The sequence below is a fragment of the Camellia sinensis genome, chromosome 13 (assembly GCF_055761805.1).
Source record: "Camellia sinensis isolate YWXY chromosome 13, ASM5576180v1, whole genome shotgun sequence".
NCBI lineage: Eukaryota > Viridiplantae > Streptophyta > Magnoliopsida > Ericales > Theaceae > Camellia > Camellia sinensis.
In genome coordinates, this window is record NC_138973.1 from 18,950,754 (window position 1) to 18,967,128 (window position 16,375).

The 16,375-nt window shown below is 35.5% G+C and overlaps 2 protein-coding genes across 6 annotated transcripts in view; both read right to left on the reverse strand.

Annotated features, from left to right (window-relative positions):
• Positions 1-4,305, reverse strand: part of LOC114306760 (uncharacterized) — a 34,144-nt gene extending 29,839 nt beyond the window's left edge. Inside the window, exons 1-3 of one of the 3 annotated variants that reach the window (XM_082903472.1) lie at positions 4,064-4,300; positions 2,681-2,775; positions 2,290-2,575 (exon numbers count right to left, since the gene is read on the reverse strand). In XM_082903472.1, the coding sequence (XP_082759598.1) occupies positions 2,290-2,489 (200 nt within the window). In that variant the 5' untranslated portion in view covers positions 2,490-2,575; positions 2,681-2,775; positions 4,064-4,300. Of the gene's footprint in view, positions 1-2,289; positions 2,776-4,063 lie in introns of all 3 variants that reach the window. The other 2 variants (XM_082903473.1, XM_082903471.1) reach the window with 2 other exon arrangements.
• A 2,175-nt stretch (positions 4,306-6,480) lies between these two features.
• On the reverse strand, positions 6,481-11,702 carry LOC114306718 (serine/threonine-protein kinase AFC3). Of its 3 annotated transcripts, none has more exons than XM_028252009.2 (13): positions 11,655-11,702; positions 11,325-11,484; positions 11,101-11,218; positions 10,298-10,324; positions 10,057-10,210; positions 9,922-9,970; positions 9,406-9,520; positions 9,133-9,224; positions 8,891-9,038; positions 7,938-8,002; positions 7,753-7,850; positions 7,504-7,609; positions 6,481-6,839 (listed from the first exon to the last, which is right to left on the reverse strand). In XM_028252009.2, exons 2-13 carry the CDS (start codon positions 11,418-11,420, stop codon positions 6,699-6,701), a joined length of 1,209 nt encoding a protein of 402 aa, XP_028107810.2. In that variant the 5' UTR covers positions 11,421-11,484; positions 11,655-11,702; the 3' UTR covers positions 6,481-6,698. The 3 variants fall into 3 exon arrangements, with proteins under 3 accessions (XP_028107810.2, XP_028107804.2, XP_082759596.1); XM_028252003.2 differs by having other exon boundaries at positions 11,585-11,697; XM_082903470.1 differs by lacking the exons at positions 8,891-9,038; positions 9,133-9,224 and having other exon boundaries at positions 11,585-11,697.
• Positions 11,703-16,375: the final 4,673 nt, after the last annotated feature.

A 16,375-nucleotide genomic window follows, 5' to 3' on the forward strand; every position in this document is an offset into this window, starting at 1 on the left:
ATCAAAAAGATGCAAAGAATACAATGAACCTAGAACTTCTAACCAATAACATTATCCAAGAAATCTATGAAAACAAATATATCCGGGTCGGCCTGTGACTCCAACCAAGTGCATAAAGTAAGCAACAATCAATTCTCAAGCCAAGACACCGAATGAGTAATCTCGAGAAACGTCCGTCAATTCCTCTCCAACCAAAATACTTTTTCTTTGGTTGGAGACCTATTAGACATAGATTCAAATTTTCATTATTTTTTGGATTCTTAGAGTTTTTGGTTCCTGGTGGTATGAAAAGGGCACTGCGTCAAAATATTCCATTCATCTCTCAATGTACATGGGCATATCAAAATAAGATTTTAAGTTTAATTATTAATTCCTTCTGCAACCAACCTACCCCACTTCTTATAACTAATGTGATTCGTTTATTTATCCTCATAATACTACTGTTTCACACTGTTGTAAAACAAGTTCAACAAAAGATATGCTCTGTGGGGAATGGGATATACAGGAAATAGAATTTGAGGATGAGAGTCCTATTCATTGTTAGGAGAGAATGATTCTATATTACTCATCGAGTGTTTAAATAATTCTATGTAGAGATATAGGGGTATAAATATAATGTATACTTTAAGTGTACAACGTAGGCACCCTGCTTTGGTTGTTGTTTCCTAAAAGATCCGAAGATCCTGATTATTGTTCCCTAAGTTTCTACATCACCACAAGTGCCCTCACACTAACAACACTTAAAGTTTCCATGTAACCTAGCATGTGATCACTTATGCCAATGGGGTCACTCATCACATCAAAAGAATATACAAGCAACATTAGAGAATACCCAACTAAACAAAAGGCGACAATGCAAGTTGGTATGTGCCTAGCATACAACAATTTAAGTAGATGTGGATGCCTCCTATACCAGTAAGGATATGAATACAAAGGAATCATGTCCCTAGAGAGAGAGAGAGAGAGAGAGAGAGAGAGAGAGAGAGGCTACCCCATCATAAAAACTGGGAAGAGCAAATAACCTAGCAAACCAAAGGGAAGAGCAAATCAGCTCTTCCCAGTTTTTATTTTTTCCTTTATATAGTAAGCTTCACCTTTTATTCGGAGGATAAAAAATGACAATTAAAATTAAAAACAAAAGTAAAAAGTAAAGAACGGAGGTTGGTTGAAGTTGCAAACAACATTTGATGACTACCCCTTTTCTATTTTATACTGCTCTTCTCATTCTAATTTTTCCTCTATCTGTTCTTCATCTCCACTTAATGGCCTCTTTCCTCACGTAACTTAAAGGCAATTGAAAGCTTTCTATATGTGGCCTGTCACTTGTTCCATGAACAGAAGCATTCCACCACATGAGATTTCAACCCTACTTTCATCATTCACCAAATGTGTTCACCTTTTCAAATCACCTCTTTCTTTTGCTCCATCAAATTGTGATTATTCTAAAAGTTGAGGGTACATAATTTCCAAATTTCATACTGTATCAAACTCTAGTAAATAAAAAACTTGATCAAACTCCGTTTTCATTCATTAATTTAGATGGGTAGATTTAAGTCCTCTAGAATACCAGAAGTTAGAGCCTAACCAAATACTCTAGTGCATTTTCCTCCTTCTTGGGTGTCAAATAGACAACTTCTTTGGTTGCCTCCCTTTCCCCTTCAACTTCTCTTCTTCACTGGTTTCTACTAGTTCTCTTTCTCCTACTCGATCTCCATGTTGACTGTTTATATAAGTCTATATATAGCACTGTTCTTTTTCACACTCTCAATATCTCTCTTGCTCCGAAACTGTTCTTTCTATCTAAAACCCTCTACCAAGCCTCCTCCCAGTGCCCCAAAATTGCTTCCATAGAAAAGATGGAGATTTTCAAATCAGCTAGAAACTGATTCTTGAAGCCTACTAAGGAACTAACCACCAAGTGCAAACAAAAGGCCTCAGGACCTCACTTGCATCAAAGGCAAGAAATTCCAGTTGAATACCAAATCCCCTAGATCTTGGAAAGGTATACCTAAATAGATTCACCAATCATTACAAAAATAAATAAATAAATAAATAAAAACACACCTAAACCTCCTTAGTTACCAATCTATAACTACCACCTAAACCTTGTATATATAGAGATAAAGATATGCCATGAAAGATTACCAATAATTATAAAAACCAAAAACACACCAAATTACAAACCTTCAAACAGGTGCAACCACATCCACATTCATGAATGCACATATATAGATATACATATATATGTAGAGAGAGAGAGAGAGAGAGAGAGAGAGAGAGAGTACGGACTTGTTGCCACCGTCTTCGCTGACGCGGTTACCGAACTGGATGTGGCGGCCGGCGAAGATGCCGCGATGGGCCCTGCCCATGACGACCTTGGAGTCAGGTACGCATTTCTTGAGTGATTCCTTCACCCCAGGACCCAAGTTCTTCTCTCCCCCTATCTTCTTCATTATCTTTTTCATCATCTCCTTCGACCTGAACGCCATTCTCTCTCTCACTCTCTCTTCAATTGTAAGGGTTTTGAAGAGATTGAATTGCTACGAAGAACAAGTTGTGTACTTCTCTCTCTGGTCTGCAATGTTCATATGGAGCAAGAGATCCGCTTTAGAATCCACTTCGTTCAGAGTCGCAGAGCAGGGTTTTGGAGGAAGAGGAGGCTTGTATAATGGTATTGTACCTGTTGCTACTATACAGCTATTCTTCCACAATTACAAAACCTTGGCTTGAATGTAAAGTTCGTATTATTAGTAGAAGATGAAGCCATTTGTTTATCTGCATAAAAAATACCAACAGATTCAACTACTGATTAGTAGAAGATGACGTTCTTCCAATTTTTTTATCTCTCAAGTTGTTTTACCTATTATTCTTCCTAAGTGTAATTTTGTTAGTGTTGAAAGCAATAGGATTTTGCAATGTGTAATCTGTCCATTACTTTTACTTGTTTTCATCTTTAATTTTATTTTATGTTTGGGTGTGGAACAATACTTAGGATATTGGGTTTGTAGAAGAGGGGGGGGGGGGGGGGGGGGGGGGAAGGAAAAGAAAATTGAAAAAAGAAAAAACAAAAGCTGTGTATGAAACTAATGTGATTCTTGAATGAGTATCTACCTGCTGTGTATAAAGCAATAAGCATTTATAAAAAGCATTTACCTGACTAAGCAACAATATTGCTATAGTGCAATCAAACATGCATTTCATGTAAAACACAAGCATAGGAGAAATGTCCCTAGTGTGATTCTTGAATGAGTATCTGAAGTTACCAGAGTAGATGACAGTGCAGGATGTTTCTTCAGTGGGCTAAGCAAAAGCTGTGTATGAAACTAATCTTATTGAGAAGAACCTAATGAAGAATGGATAGTACAGGATACAAGGGAGGTTTTTTTCTTATGGAAGAGGTAGCTGAGAGAGTTAAAATATTGGAAGGAAACTGACAATTGAAAAACAGTGTGCAAGCAGGGCTGGTTGGTATGACTTGGGTTTGGTTTAAAAAAAAAAAAAAACTCAATTACATTTCTCTTACATTCCTCTGTCTTCCAAACTGAGAATGCCCATTTTATGATCAACCAGAGAAATACTAAATTTAAATTACACAGATTAAATTATACAAATAGAGGGTCATTTCAAATTACACACAGATGCCCATGTTTGGAATTTAAATACTACATTTCTGTGTGTCATATAATTTAAATTACACACAGATTAAATGCCCATTTCAGGCCCATTACACACAGATGCATATATATATAAATATATAAATATATTCATAAATTTCTTTGATAAATATATATATATATATAAATATATATTCATAAATTTTTGTTACATACTCACTGTTATCTACACACAGATGCATATATATATATATATATAAAAATGCCCATTTCTTTGATTTAAATTACACACAGATGCATATATATATACAGTTCGGTTCCTCTAAGCATAGATTTGAAATAAATCATGTAAAAAGTCTCAAATCAAACCGTAAGATCATATTTTTTTATTATTTCCCTAATTTTTGGAATCAAAGCCCTAATATTTGAAGTTTAGAGGATGAACGAACCTGTGGTTTTTTCTTTCAATCTGTTGGAGGATGGTGACCCAGCGGTGTGGCAGCGACAGCGGCAACGGTGGCGAGTGGCAGCGGCGACGGTGGCGAGTCGGAAACTCTCAGCCTTTCTCTCTCTCTCTCTCTAATTTCAGATCTGCATGGCGAGTGGCAGCGGCGACGGTGGCGAGTCGGAAACTCTCAGACTCTCTCTCTCTCTCTCTCTCTCTAATTTCAGATCTGCATTTCAATAGAGTAATCGTTGTTTTCAAATCCCTAAATCTGTTTTTTTTTTTTTTTTTTTTTTTGAAATTCCACACCAAAACGACGTCGTTTTGGTGATTGTTCACAAATAAAAACAGTACAAAAATTTAAAAAATAATTTGGTGAAAGCGTTTTTCAAGTTACTTCTTATTTTTTATTTTTCAAAAATTATTTTTAATAGTAGGATTCTATAATTTCATATCAATTCACCTTTATCAACTCAGAAATTATTCAAAATTTTCATCTTATAATTCTACTCACACCATACACTTACATGACCCCACTCCATATATATTAATTTACATCACACAATCATCCACTCAAAATTTTTAGTGAATTATTGTGAGTTCCTAAATTAATTCTTTTTCCATAGCCGAATTGTAACCCTCAACATTAGTCACTTCAATGAGTATAATAGTAATTTTTTTAATTTAAAATAATGATAAATTTACGTACATATTTTATAATTTCAAATATTTAATGGATATGATTTAAATTCACTAATTTAAAGTTGCAAATGAGTGCACTTATTAAAAAATAATCAAGTTCGAATTCACTTCAACAATTGAAAAAAAATAAATTATTTAAATATTATATATATATATATACATAACATTGTTTTAGGTACTTAACTTTACGTACATATTTTATAATTTTAAATATTTAATGGATAGGATTTAAATTCACTAATTTAAAGTTGCAAATGAGTGCACTTATTAAAAAATAATCAAGTACGAATTCACTTCAACAATTGAAAACAAATAAATTATTTAAATATTATATATATATATATATATGCATAATATTGTTTTAGGTACTTGTAAAAATCAAGTTGATTTCTACCAAGTTAAATTTGTTTTAAACCGAGGGATGGGTGCCAACCTGGTAAGGGCCTGGGTTATGCCCCTAAGTCCTGGGTTTGATTCCTCTCTGGGCCAAATTTCTGGGCGTAGCATAGTTGGTTAGGAAGTTGACCTTAGGATGCCTAATCAGCAGCTTGGTGTGGGTTTAATGTTCCCCCGCTGTGCGAGTCTTGACTTAAGCGGAGTTTGTCTTGGGAGGTCGGGACAAGCTTCCAGGTTATAGTCTCTTACTTGGAACGGACAACAGGACACCCTGGTGATCTCCTAGGTTATAGTCTCTTATTCGGAACGGACAACAGGACACCCTGGTGATCTTCTAGGTTATAGTCTCTTACTCGGAACGGACAACAGGACACCCTGGTGATCGGGTTTAATACTCCCTCGCTTGGACCTGCGGGAGAGTGAGAGGATTTTCCTGTAATAAAAAAAAAAAAAAAATTGTTTTAATTCAAACTCAAAACATTTTGTTATTTATCCAACTTAAATTTAGCCGCAAGTCAAATATATATTATATAGTTCAATGAAAACTGCAAATCACCCCAAAGCACAAAGCCCCTACTTCGCATAGTTACAGTTTATCAAACAATTAGCTATGACAAATTATCACCATTAGAGCGTCTTCCATGTTTATTCTTTCTCTTTTTTTTTCAAATTTAAATTTGATAAAATAAGTACATTTTTTCTATTCCAACTATAATATCAAATCCATATCAAATAAAAAGAAATCCAAAACTTTTATCAAATTGAAAGAGGTTTCAGAGTTTATCAAATTTTTACAGATACCCATTGAGACTTCATCGTATATTAGACAACCAGCCGATTATCATCCACATCCTTCTACTTGCAAAGTTGCCAATTGCTGCTCGCAAAATTGTCCATTACCAGTTATCCTCCCGATCAACTAATTATTTGATGAAACTTGAAAAATTAACATTAGAACGCGAGATATAAGATGTAACTTTTCATTAAATCTTTATTCAAATTTATGAAAAAATAAAATAAACCTTAGAGATGCTCTCAGATGCAGGATGATCTACACACAGATCATCTTCGGTGTGGGGCTGCTGGATGATCTACACACCGATCATCTTCAGAGTGTGAGCCCCACACGGGGACTATATTTGATATATGTCCGTGTGCCCCACACGGGGACTATATTTGATATATGTCCGTGTGCGGCATTAGTGATTTTTTTTTTTTTTTTTTTTTTTTTTTTTTGGTAAAACTGCAACTCGTTAATCCCTCCCCAAAACACTTCAAAAGGATCGCATAAGCAAATTTGGCTATGAAGCAAAGCATACAACATTTTTGATTCACAGCATCTTATTTCTATTTGCACAAAACATTACTTCACAACAAAGAATAAACATTGTAAGTATTGCATTGAAGCTAACATTTGTACAATTACATTTGTAAGGCAAAGCCCTTCCTTGGCCTGAACCAGCTCTTCAGCATTCCATTCCACATGACCAACATTGTGAAACATATATATATATATACATATATTCCTATTGTAATTCTCCTCATGATGGATTCTTAAAGAAAGGGTGATCAAGGGCTTGCCGGGCTGTGAGACGACGTGATGGATCAAACTTCAATAAACCATGCAACAAGTCAATAAGGGAGGAGGCTCTGAAGCACTCTACGTGTTGCAAAACCAGTTTCTGCATTTCAGATTACACACTGACAATTAATAGAGGGCATTAAAACAAAGTACCACAATACAGTAAAAAGCATAAATTAATAACGCAATACTATCTTGTTTGGTAAAACTTAACATTAGGTTTAAAAATCCCCAAACCCAGAAATTTGTTTTTTGAGTTTATTTTGAGCTGAAAAAGCAAATACGTCGAAAACTATTTTCAAAACATGATCTTAAAAGGCTACCACCTAAAAAAAAAAAAAAATACAACAAAACTTACAAATTTGACATAATTACACAAACTGCCCTTTTCTTTTTTATAAATACACAAACTGCCCTTTTAGTAAGGTTTAGTAAGGTTAAAGCAAACAAAACTACTGCAGGTGGTGTGTAAACATAGGATCATCAAGGGTATATAATATTTTAGTGTAAAAAAGATGACAACATTTTTCATCCAAACAACTATTGAATGACTGATAAAAAAGGGTTACGTATTAGCACAATGTAATTATGTCAAATTGTAGGGCTTGGTGTTTTTTTTTTCAAACCTCAAGTGAGGTTGGTGTAATTTACCCAAAAAGGTTTTACTAAATAAATGGAACCATATATGAGGGGGTTGACCAACAAAAATAAAATATAAAAAGAGTATAAGGGGCAAGAGGTAGAGGAGGGGCAGTGGTCAAGACCTTCAGTCGGTCCAGCTTATTCACTGCTCTGATACTCTCCCTAGAGACTGCTCCTTCAGGCCAGTTCAGTCGTGATCCTCGCCTGAAATACTTCTCAGCACCACGGCTACACAGCAGAAGTAATGAGTGGGCCATCATACAAAATCAAATAATTCAATTTCAAAAGATACATGAGACACATCACATGTGCTGCAATCTTCATGGAACAAGGTACCAGGTTCATCAATTAAATTCGACAAATTTACTTACTTAGCATTTCGAACCATATGAGCTGGCAGAGGTCCCAAAACCCTCTCCATCATTGCCAAATGCTCCAAGTTTTCATGTGTTTGAAACAATGCTTCACCCTGAAACAAAATTTCCATGGCTTAAGCATTTCTGAGTAATAAGTTCCAATTCTGAGACCTGAAAATAAAAATAATAAAAAAGCCAACCGAGCAAAGTTCAACGAGTATGCAACCAATGCTCCATAAATCACACGGATAAGTCCATCCTAGACCTGAAACAAAGTTTATTAAATGAATGATTAGTGTATAAGTCATGAAAAATCAAAGGCATTACAGTGTAAAGCCCATCAAAAACTATTTTCTAATCAACTCCTCTAACAATCAATGTGAGATTGTCCACTGCGTTGATGCTTCAAAATGGGCTTCCTCTACGGTATTATATTAACATTTAAAATTAATTTATTAAGCCCTTCGAGATTGATTACATATTAAGGGTGGAAATGAAGGCATTTAGGGAGGGGCAAACAGAAGAAGAAAAAGAAGACAACAACAAAGACTACAATGTTTATGTGGTGATTTGTGAATATCTAGATGCATTGAATCATCTTGTTTTTTTTGTTTTTAATCAGCAGATGCATTGAGTCGGTGCTTTATAAGAACACATACTTTGTAGAAAATACAACACACATCTCAAACCAAATTCAATCCAGATCATGCATAAACAAGGATCACCCATAGAAACATTTCCCCAAAGCTTCTTATCTCAATACTCATCACAGAAAAGAAGATCATATATCTCATTTAACATTGACACATTTGCAATTGCTTAGGTGTATGTTTCTAATTGATAAGCAGCCTATCTTAACACCATTAAAGTCATTTGGAATTACACAATAGCATTTTTTTTTTTGCAGCTGTCACATGTGGCTTTAATTATTCTCATCTATCTTTATGTTTATCTCTGGTATTCTCCCATCTTACCAAAGTCTGGTGTTCCCATAGTCAGAAAAAAGGGAGAAGGAACGAGCAAGAAAAGCTAACTTCAGGTAACAATTTGGAATTCTTCGTTAAGCTACCAACGGTGTCCCACTTGGATATAGGACAATTCACATGAACATAAACAAACAGAAGCATTGCATTTCTGCTTGACAACTAATTACCTAGAATAACCTCAGGTGCTCTGTAATGCCTTGTGGAAACAATCGAGCTATGGTTCTGATTATCATTTACAGTACTACCAAAATCAATCAGCTTAATGGCACTTGACTTTGGCAAGCACCTGAAATGTGTTTCATCTGAAGAGATCCTCTGTATCATTCCAAAAAAACTTATGTAATATTATAACTGAGCCTATACCCAACTACAAAATTGCATGATCTTCTGATTATAGAAGGCCAAATACCTTGCAGCCTGGAAGCTTTACATACTCAGAAGACACAAGAAGTATATTTTCTGGCTTCAGGTCAGTGTGGATTAAGCTTAAATCATGCATATCTGCCGAATATAATAAACCATAAAACATATGTTAAACAAAAAAGGACCCAATTAAGAATAAAGTGCTACACTCCTGAACAAACAAAACAGGCCAAAAGAGAGAACTGGGGTAACTGGTTAGAAAGGAAAAAAAACAAATAGAAAATCTGAGATAAAGCAAGCCCAGGAACAATTCACACACATGCTACAGACTCCAAAAGCTGACGTCCAAATTCCCGAACAAGATCCACAGGTAATGGGCAGTATTTATTTCTCTTTAGAAAATCAAATAAACTTGGTCCAAGCTTCTCAAACACCTGATAACACCATTGAAATGCATACAAAGGAAGGTTTTTGTTTAGTTTCAGAGTCATGAATGAAGTTCATATTCACAAATCAATTCAAAGTACCAGAAGCAATTTTACCAGCCATATTTGTTTTAGAATTTTAGTGCACCAGAACTTCAAAAATAGTAAAAACAAGCAATAATGAATGAGAAAAAATAGAGAATAAGTGATAAAATATCCCAGAAGCAAGTTGCACGAATCCTAGAGGAAGATAAACATGGTCCTAAGAAAAATAAATCAACTAACTTGTATAGAAAGTCCACACTAAATGGCAATATGTAACACAACTTCCTGGTAAAATTAGCAACAAAAAGCAAAGAAGAAGAAATTAAGAGACAAACAAATAGAATAAATTCCACTGGAATACTCACAATGCATATATGATTACGGTAGTCAAACCAATTTCGAATTTGCACACAGCTGCATAACAAAACAAAAATGACAAAGTTGGAAATATCACAACAAAAATCAAAAGCTTTTCTCATTTAATACCAGTAAAAACGTACCGTGATCCGCCTTCATCATTCTTAGCAAGTTGTTGAAGTACCTCAATCTCAACCATTGCTGCTTCACGGTATTTGCGTATACTTCGAACTACCTTGACTGCTACATATTCTCGTGTGTGACGGTCCCAACATTCCAAAACTCGGCCAAATGTGCCTACAGGACTAGCAATTCGCTGATATGACACAAGCAGAATCACAAAAATATAAGATCTTGTAGACAGCAGAGCACTTGACATCTAACCTTCACCCATCTTGCTAAGAATTTTATCTGTTTAAACATAAGCAAAAAAAAGTTGCACCAGTCAGTTTTACAACATAAAACAAGGCTGGAAAAAACACACCTCAAAAATAAATACATACGAAAATACATATATATAGGGCAAAAAATGCAACCAGCTTTGTAACTTGTACAAAGGACAACAATAAGCAAGTCTCTAACAAGAACAATTATTAACTTGTGCAGCACAGAGAAAAAGAGATTGAAAACAGGCACACATAAGAAGTGCAGATGTTATGCACAAAAACTTCACTCTGTCCATGGAGAACAATATCAAAGCCATAATCAGGAAGATCCATTCGACTATACAAGTAGAAACCTAAACACCAACATGACGGAAAGTGATATTTCACTATTTAAGCAGAACAATTCATGGTACACTAGGGCTGTATACATATGTACAAAGTACAATACAAGTATTCATTCACTAAAACACAATAGAAAGGGTGGCCACAACCCATGTACACAGTTAAATCTTATCACATTTCTGGTAAAGGAAAATATTTTTGTTCTTGTTATAAATCTTTTTAGCACAGACATGAATTTACAAAAACTCAAAAAATTTCATTTTCACCACTTTCATTTCTCTTCTTTTCATTTGATGTATATAATGACTCTACTGGAAATGTTACAAAATTACTTTCAAAGAATTTGAATTTACAATCTTTTCTTCTTTTTCTTTGTCTTTGTCTTTGTAGTTCTAAATGGAATGGTCTAAATAAAATAACGTGAATTGAAAAGCAAGGGTTAAGAGTGAAAGGCCTTACATCTTGGAGTGAGATTGTCCCCAAGACTAAACACGTAGTGGCCTTCACGATCATCGTCCCTCCTCAGCGGCGAAATATACCGACGCAACACCTGATTATTACCCGGCCGATCGTCAGCCTACAACAACCACCAATTCCCAACCATGTCAGATTCAAACCCAATTCAAGAAAAACCCTAGCTTTAATTTTCAATCTTCCCTGAAAGCCCTAACTCTAACCCTAACCTCTGTTTGGTCGAATGGATGGACATCCCAGGCAAGACGACGGCGTTTCCTGGTATGCTCCTTCTCTGTCATCTCTCCTGTTTCAACCAGCACCATACACGCAATCCACGAAAACTCTCTCTCTCTATTGATGTATATATATAGAAATATGTCTGTTTCTCTGCAACAACAACGAGATTGGATCAAAATCTGAGAAAAAATTAGGGTTAGGTTTGGTGATGGGATTGAGATGGGAGAGAAATATATCAAAAACAGAGCACCAGTCGTGGTCGATGTGGGTAAAGGGGGGTTAGGGTTTTGCAGTTATAAATGGCCGTACGATAGACATACATGTCCACGCCGATGTTCCAATGTTTTTTTGCGAGCGGATCCTCTAGAGTGAATTCTCTGGAGTGATCTCCTAAAGTAGTTGATCGAACGGCTCAGAATAAAACTCACCAAAACGACGTCGTTTTGGTAAATATTTTGAAAAAAAAAAAAAAAAAAAAATCAGATTTTTTGAAGGTTTTTTTACAGATCAACAATGGCTTCCATTGTTCATCATCATCACAACCCAACAACCCAATCAAACTCTCTTTCAACTCCGTATCACAGCAATAACTCTCTCTCAAATCCATTCTCTCCATCACCCTCCTCCCCCACTGGTGAGTATTTTGAAAAAAAAAAAAAATTCAGATTTTTTGAAGTTTTTTTTGCAGATCAACAATGGCAGCGAGGTTCAAGAGGGTGACGGAGGCGTTTGATGAAGTGGCGCTAGGCTCTGCGAGAGTAGCGGAAGCAAGTACTCACCACCGGAGACGGCGGTGGATCTGTCGGATTTGGTGAAGTCGTTTATGGAGAGAGAGAGTGGGGGAGGAGAGAGAGAGAATGAGGAGGGTGATGGAGAGAATGGATTTGAGAGAGAGAGTTAATCTGATTTAGGTTGTTGGGTTGTGATGATGATGAACAATGGAAGCCATTGTTGATATGTAAAAAAACCTTCAAAAAATCTGATTTTTTTTTTTTTTTTTTTTTTTCAAAATACTCACCAAAACGACGTCGTTTTGGTGAGTTTTATTCTGAGCCGTTCGATCAACCACTTTAGGAGATCACTCCAGAGAATTCACTCTAGAGGATCCGCTCGCTGTTTTTTTACCCAACAATATTACCAATCCACCATCATTCAGGGACAATTTGAAAACTTCGTAAAATAGTTTGACTCCATTCGGAGAGTTTTGAATTATAATTTCACTGATTGATGTTGATGGGTTGATTGTTTTGAATTTTTAAATTATAATTTTATATTAATTTTTTAAAATTTAATTTAAAACATAATTATTATTTTTTAAAATTTATAATTAAACATATCATTCAAAACTCTTTTTAAAAATCAATTCAAATCAATATTTTAATTTTTTAAATATTTTAATTTTTTAAGATTTTAAATATTTTAATATTTAAATATGTTACGATTTTTTAATTTTTTGAATATTTTTAAATATTTTAATTTTAAAATACTACGATTTTAATTTTTCAAATTTTAAAATATTTTATAAAAATAAATTCAAACTCTATTTTATACAAATATTTTTAAATATTTTAATTTTTTTTGTTATGTATTTTGTTACAAATTGAGTGCAGAGTTATGAAAGTAGTATGGAGTTTCGAGTTATGTATTTTGTTATAAGTTTTAAAAACAATTTCTTAATTGAGTTTTGTTATATGTGTTTGGTTACGATTTAAGTGTAGAGTTTTTTTTAAATTTAAAATATTAACATTTTAAATTTTTTGAATATTTAAATTTTTACCATTTAAATTTTTTGAATATTTATTTTAATTTTTTACTTATTAAAATTTTTAGATTATTTAAATATTTATGATTTAAATTTTTAGAATATTTATTTTGAAAAAAAATTATTTCTTTGGTAGTATTTTCAATTAAAAAATTGATTATTTTATCAAATATTCAAAAATATTCAAAAATATTTTTTTGACATTTATTTTTATCAAAACAATTTATATTTTATCAAATTGATGATTTTGTCCATGAAATTAAGCAATAGTATATTCAATTGTGCTTATTTGGAATAAGATTCAAAATTTTGGGTCAAATGTGTCACAATTGAAAAGTCAGTGACCAAAATGACACAAGCCCCAAACTATAGGGATCGTTAGTGTAATTTGCTCAAAAAATTATTTTATCATTATATAAATTTATTTTAAAACTTATATCCATAACTTTTTTTTATATTGTCCATGATATAATTCATTATCCATAGTATATATATATATACACATATTTATTTTTGTTGAAATAAATCGTAAAAATTTATATAAAATACTTTTATAAAAAAATTTAATATTATAATTAATAAGTACCCCTCTGAATTTCTTAGGAGTTGTTTGGGGTGTCTTAAATAAGTGCACTTTTTGTTTTTTTTGGACTAAAAAGTAGAGGAAAAAAATATGAATGTTTTGGGTTAACTTTTTGATTTTTTACGAAAAAAATGTATATTAAAATATTGTATAAAATTAAAAAATTATGAAATTACCCTCGCTGACACTGCGCAGTGCACTTTCTGTCACTTTTCATTTTTTTTTTATATGACATGTGTGGCTACAAGTGTGCCACGTTGAAAATTTTGTTAGAATGTATGGCTGCACAGTTTGTGCAGCGCTGTTTGTGCAGCGCTGTTTTGTTTTTTTTATTTTTTTTCAATTAATAGATTTTCCTAAAAAAGAGATAAATAGTATAAATTTTTTATTTTTTTAATAATTTGTTGAACTTTTAAATTTTTGTGATGATACCAAACCAGCCCTTAGTTTCGCCACTCCACATGGTTGTATACATCATCAAATCATACATCCACACCACCACCTGTTTCTTTCATTCAATCAAATTTGTCTTCACTGTGGATCACTAACCCAAAAGCATAAAAAACATGATGACACGTAACTGAAAACTCCCAAATCTCACTATAATATACATATCTATAGCCTAGAAAAAAGAACACCCATTCTGGTTTGGGCTGGTCTGGGTGGTGCGTGGAGGTAGGTGAAGGTCCACTGAGGCATTGTTGATTGAGAATTTGCAGAAATGGCTGGGCTTTGAAGATGGGAGGTTACATTGTGTGTGGTAATGTCCATGGTAGGAGTATTTTGGATTTTTTTTCATGTTTTTTCTATGGATGGATATTTTTGTCATTTCCATGGTAGTGTTAACACCGTTTGATTGACGACACTATTAGAAGAGGAGATAGTGTAATTTCAAAAATTACAAAAGAAAAATTAGTGTAATTGTCAGATACCTCGTGAGAAGTCCGTGTAATTAATATTACTATCTCAAAAATGTAAATTATATTACTATTAATAACTAAACATTATTTGATGAGAGGGAGATTCATAACCTAACATTGGGCCAAGCTAAGTTGGGCCAAAGTGTCCTTGCTCAGTTGGACATTGGGTGCGCGCTGGACCAAAGGGTCAATCCGGTGAAGTTGGAATAACTATAGACCGCTAACCCGGTGGAGATGTGTGTTCTGCTGAGTTGGATGGGTTTAGTCCTCAGAAGATCAAATCGACTGAGGAGTAGCTCGGTCATGACTGAGGAAGCTCGGTTGAGCCCATGGTGAGAAACCATCAAAGAAACCAAACAAGTAATACGGTCATAAGTCGATGGCGTGGTGACGCACTAAGTATAGCTCGGTGGGAAATACTACGCGGCACGGCGTGACTGCAGGAATAAGATTCCGCTATCCATACGCGTCGATATCGTTTGGTGGTTTCGTTAGGTGGCGTTTAGCGTATTAGCGCAGACATATAAGGGAATGTGAGAGGAGAGTAGGTCCATGCGTCAAGAGGGAAATGGGCACAGAAGTGCGCATAGAAACTATATAAACAACGCTGCGCCCCCATACTCAGGTTTGTAACAACTTCTGATTTGAGCTCACCTACTACTTTGTCCCCTCTCTTTTCTTTCTCTCTCTGAGTTTGCTAACTTGATCGTCAAAGGGGTTTTCCGACAGTACACCGCCGAGGTAGCTCACCATCATTGTGTTCTCAGGTCACTCGGAGGGAAGCGTAACTTGGACACAAGGAGTACGAATAATGTCGGACATTTGGCTCCCGTACAATTGGCATCGTTTGTGGGAAATCTCTGACAGGCAAAACCTTGTCCTCTAAGCTTTTCTGATCATCTTTCATGGCGAATAACAACGAGGTCCCACTATTCGTCATCGACAACATCACTCCAAAGTCCGTTCAGAGAAGAGATGGTTTTCCCGCCATCCTTACCATGGCTGGCCTGGAGACCTCTCCTAGAGGGTTCCCCCAAAATACACGAGACAAGCGCGCAAGGAGCATTGAGCACTCGCAAAGTCCCGACAGACATCGGCGACGAAGAGAGTCGCACGCTCAGTGTCTAGAACACAAGCTAAGAGACCAAGACGCCATCATTCGAGGATAGCAACGGAGATGAAGGCGTTGAAGTGGCAGGTCAAAGGGAAGGGTGTTGCTGGAGTGGGTAACCATAATAAGCGCATCCAACCCCGTCGCTTAAGCAGCTAGAACCAGCGGTGGACACCCTTCCTTTCCATCACCAGAAGCTATGGGTTGGTGACTTTGACTCGCCAGCAGAAAAGTCTTGCGAACGAGACAGCAGTTACCGTCCTTCACGTTTATCGACGACGTCGAGATATTCTTACTCTGCCCCGTTCGGAGGATCTGAGGAATGTCTTGGAAGAACGAGCGTGTCGGCAGGAGGCGCAAAGGGTGCCAGCATTGCAGCGGTTATCCCACGGAGGTCGCGCAAGTGAAAAAGTCGTAATGCCGCCACCACATCCAATTGTACATGTCCCTTTGGACAGAGACTTGGCGAGGCTGAGCGCCACCCCCTTCTCCCTCGAGATAGAGACCACACTACGACGGAAAAACTGATCCATACGTGCATGAGCCACTTCCGGCAAGTCATGGCCAGATACAAGCGCAACGACGCCCTTATGTGCCTTATTTTCTAGCCAAGTTTGGGTGAGTTGGGCCTGAAATGGTTTGAGAGGCTGCCGGAGGAAAGTATT

What these genes read in the sequence shown, in the direction of transcription:
- LOC114306718 (XM_028252009.2), bottom strand. Translation starts at nt 11,420, where the DNA reads ATGGTGCTGGTTGAAACAGGAGAGATGACAGAGAAGGAGCATACCAGG. An exon ending in GGACAATCTCACTCCAAGAT is followed by an intron (nt 10,325 to 11,100) that starts GTAAGGCCTTTC and finishes ATGTTTAAACAG; the next exon opens with ATAAAATTCTTAGCAAGATG. An exon ending in ACCGTAATCATATATGCATT is followed by an intron (nt 9,521 to 9,921) that starts GTGAGTATTCCA and finishes TGGTGTTATCAG; the next exon opens with GTGTTTGAGAAGCTTGGACC.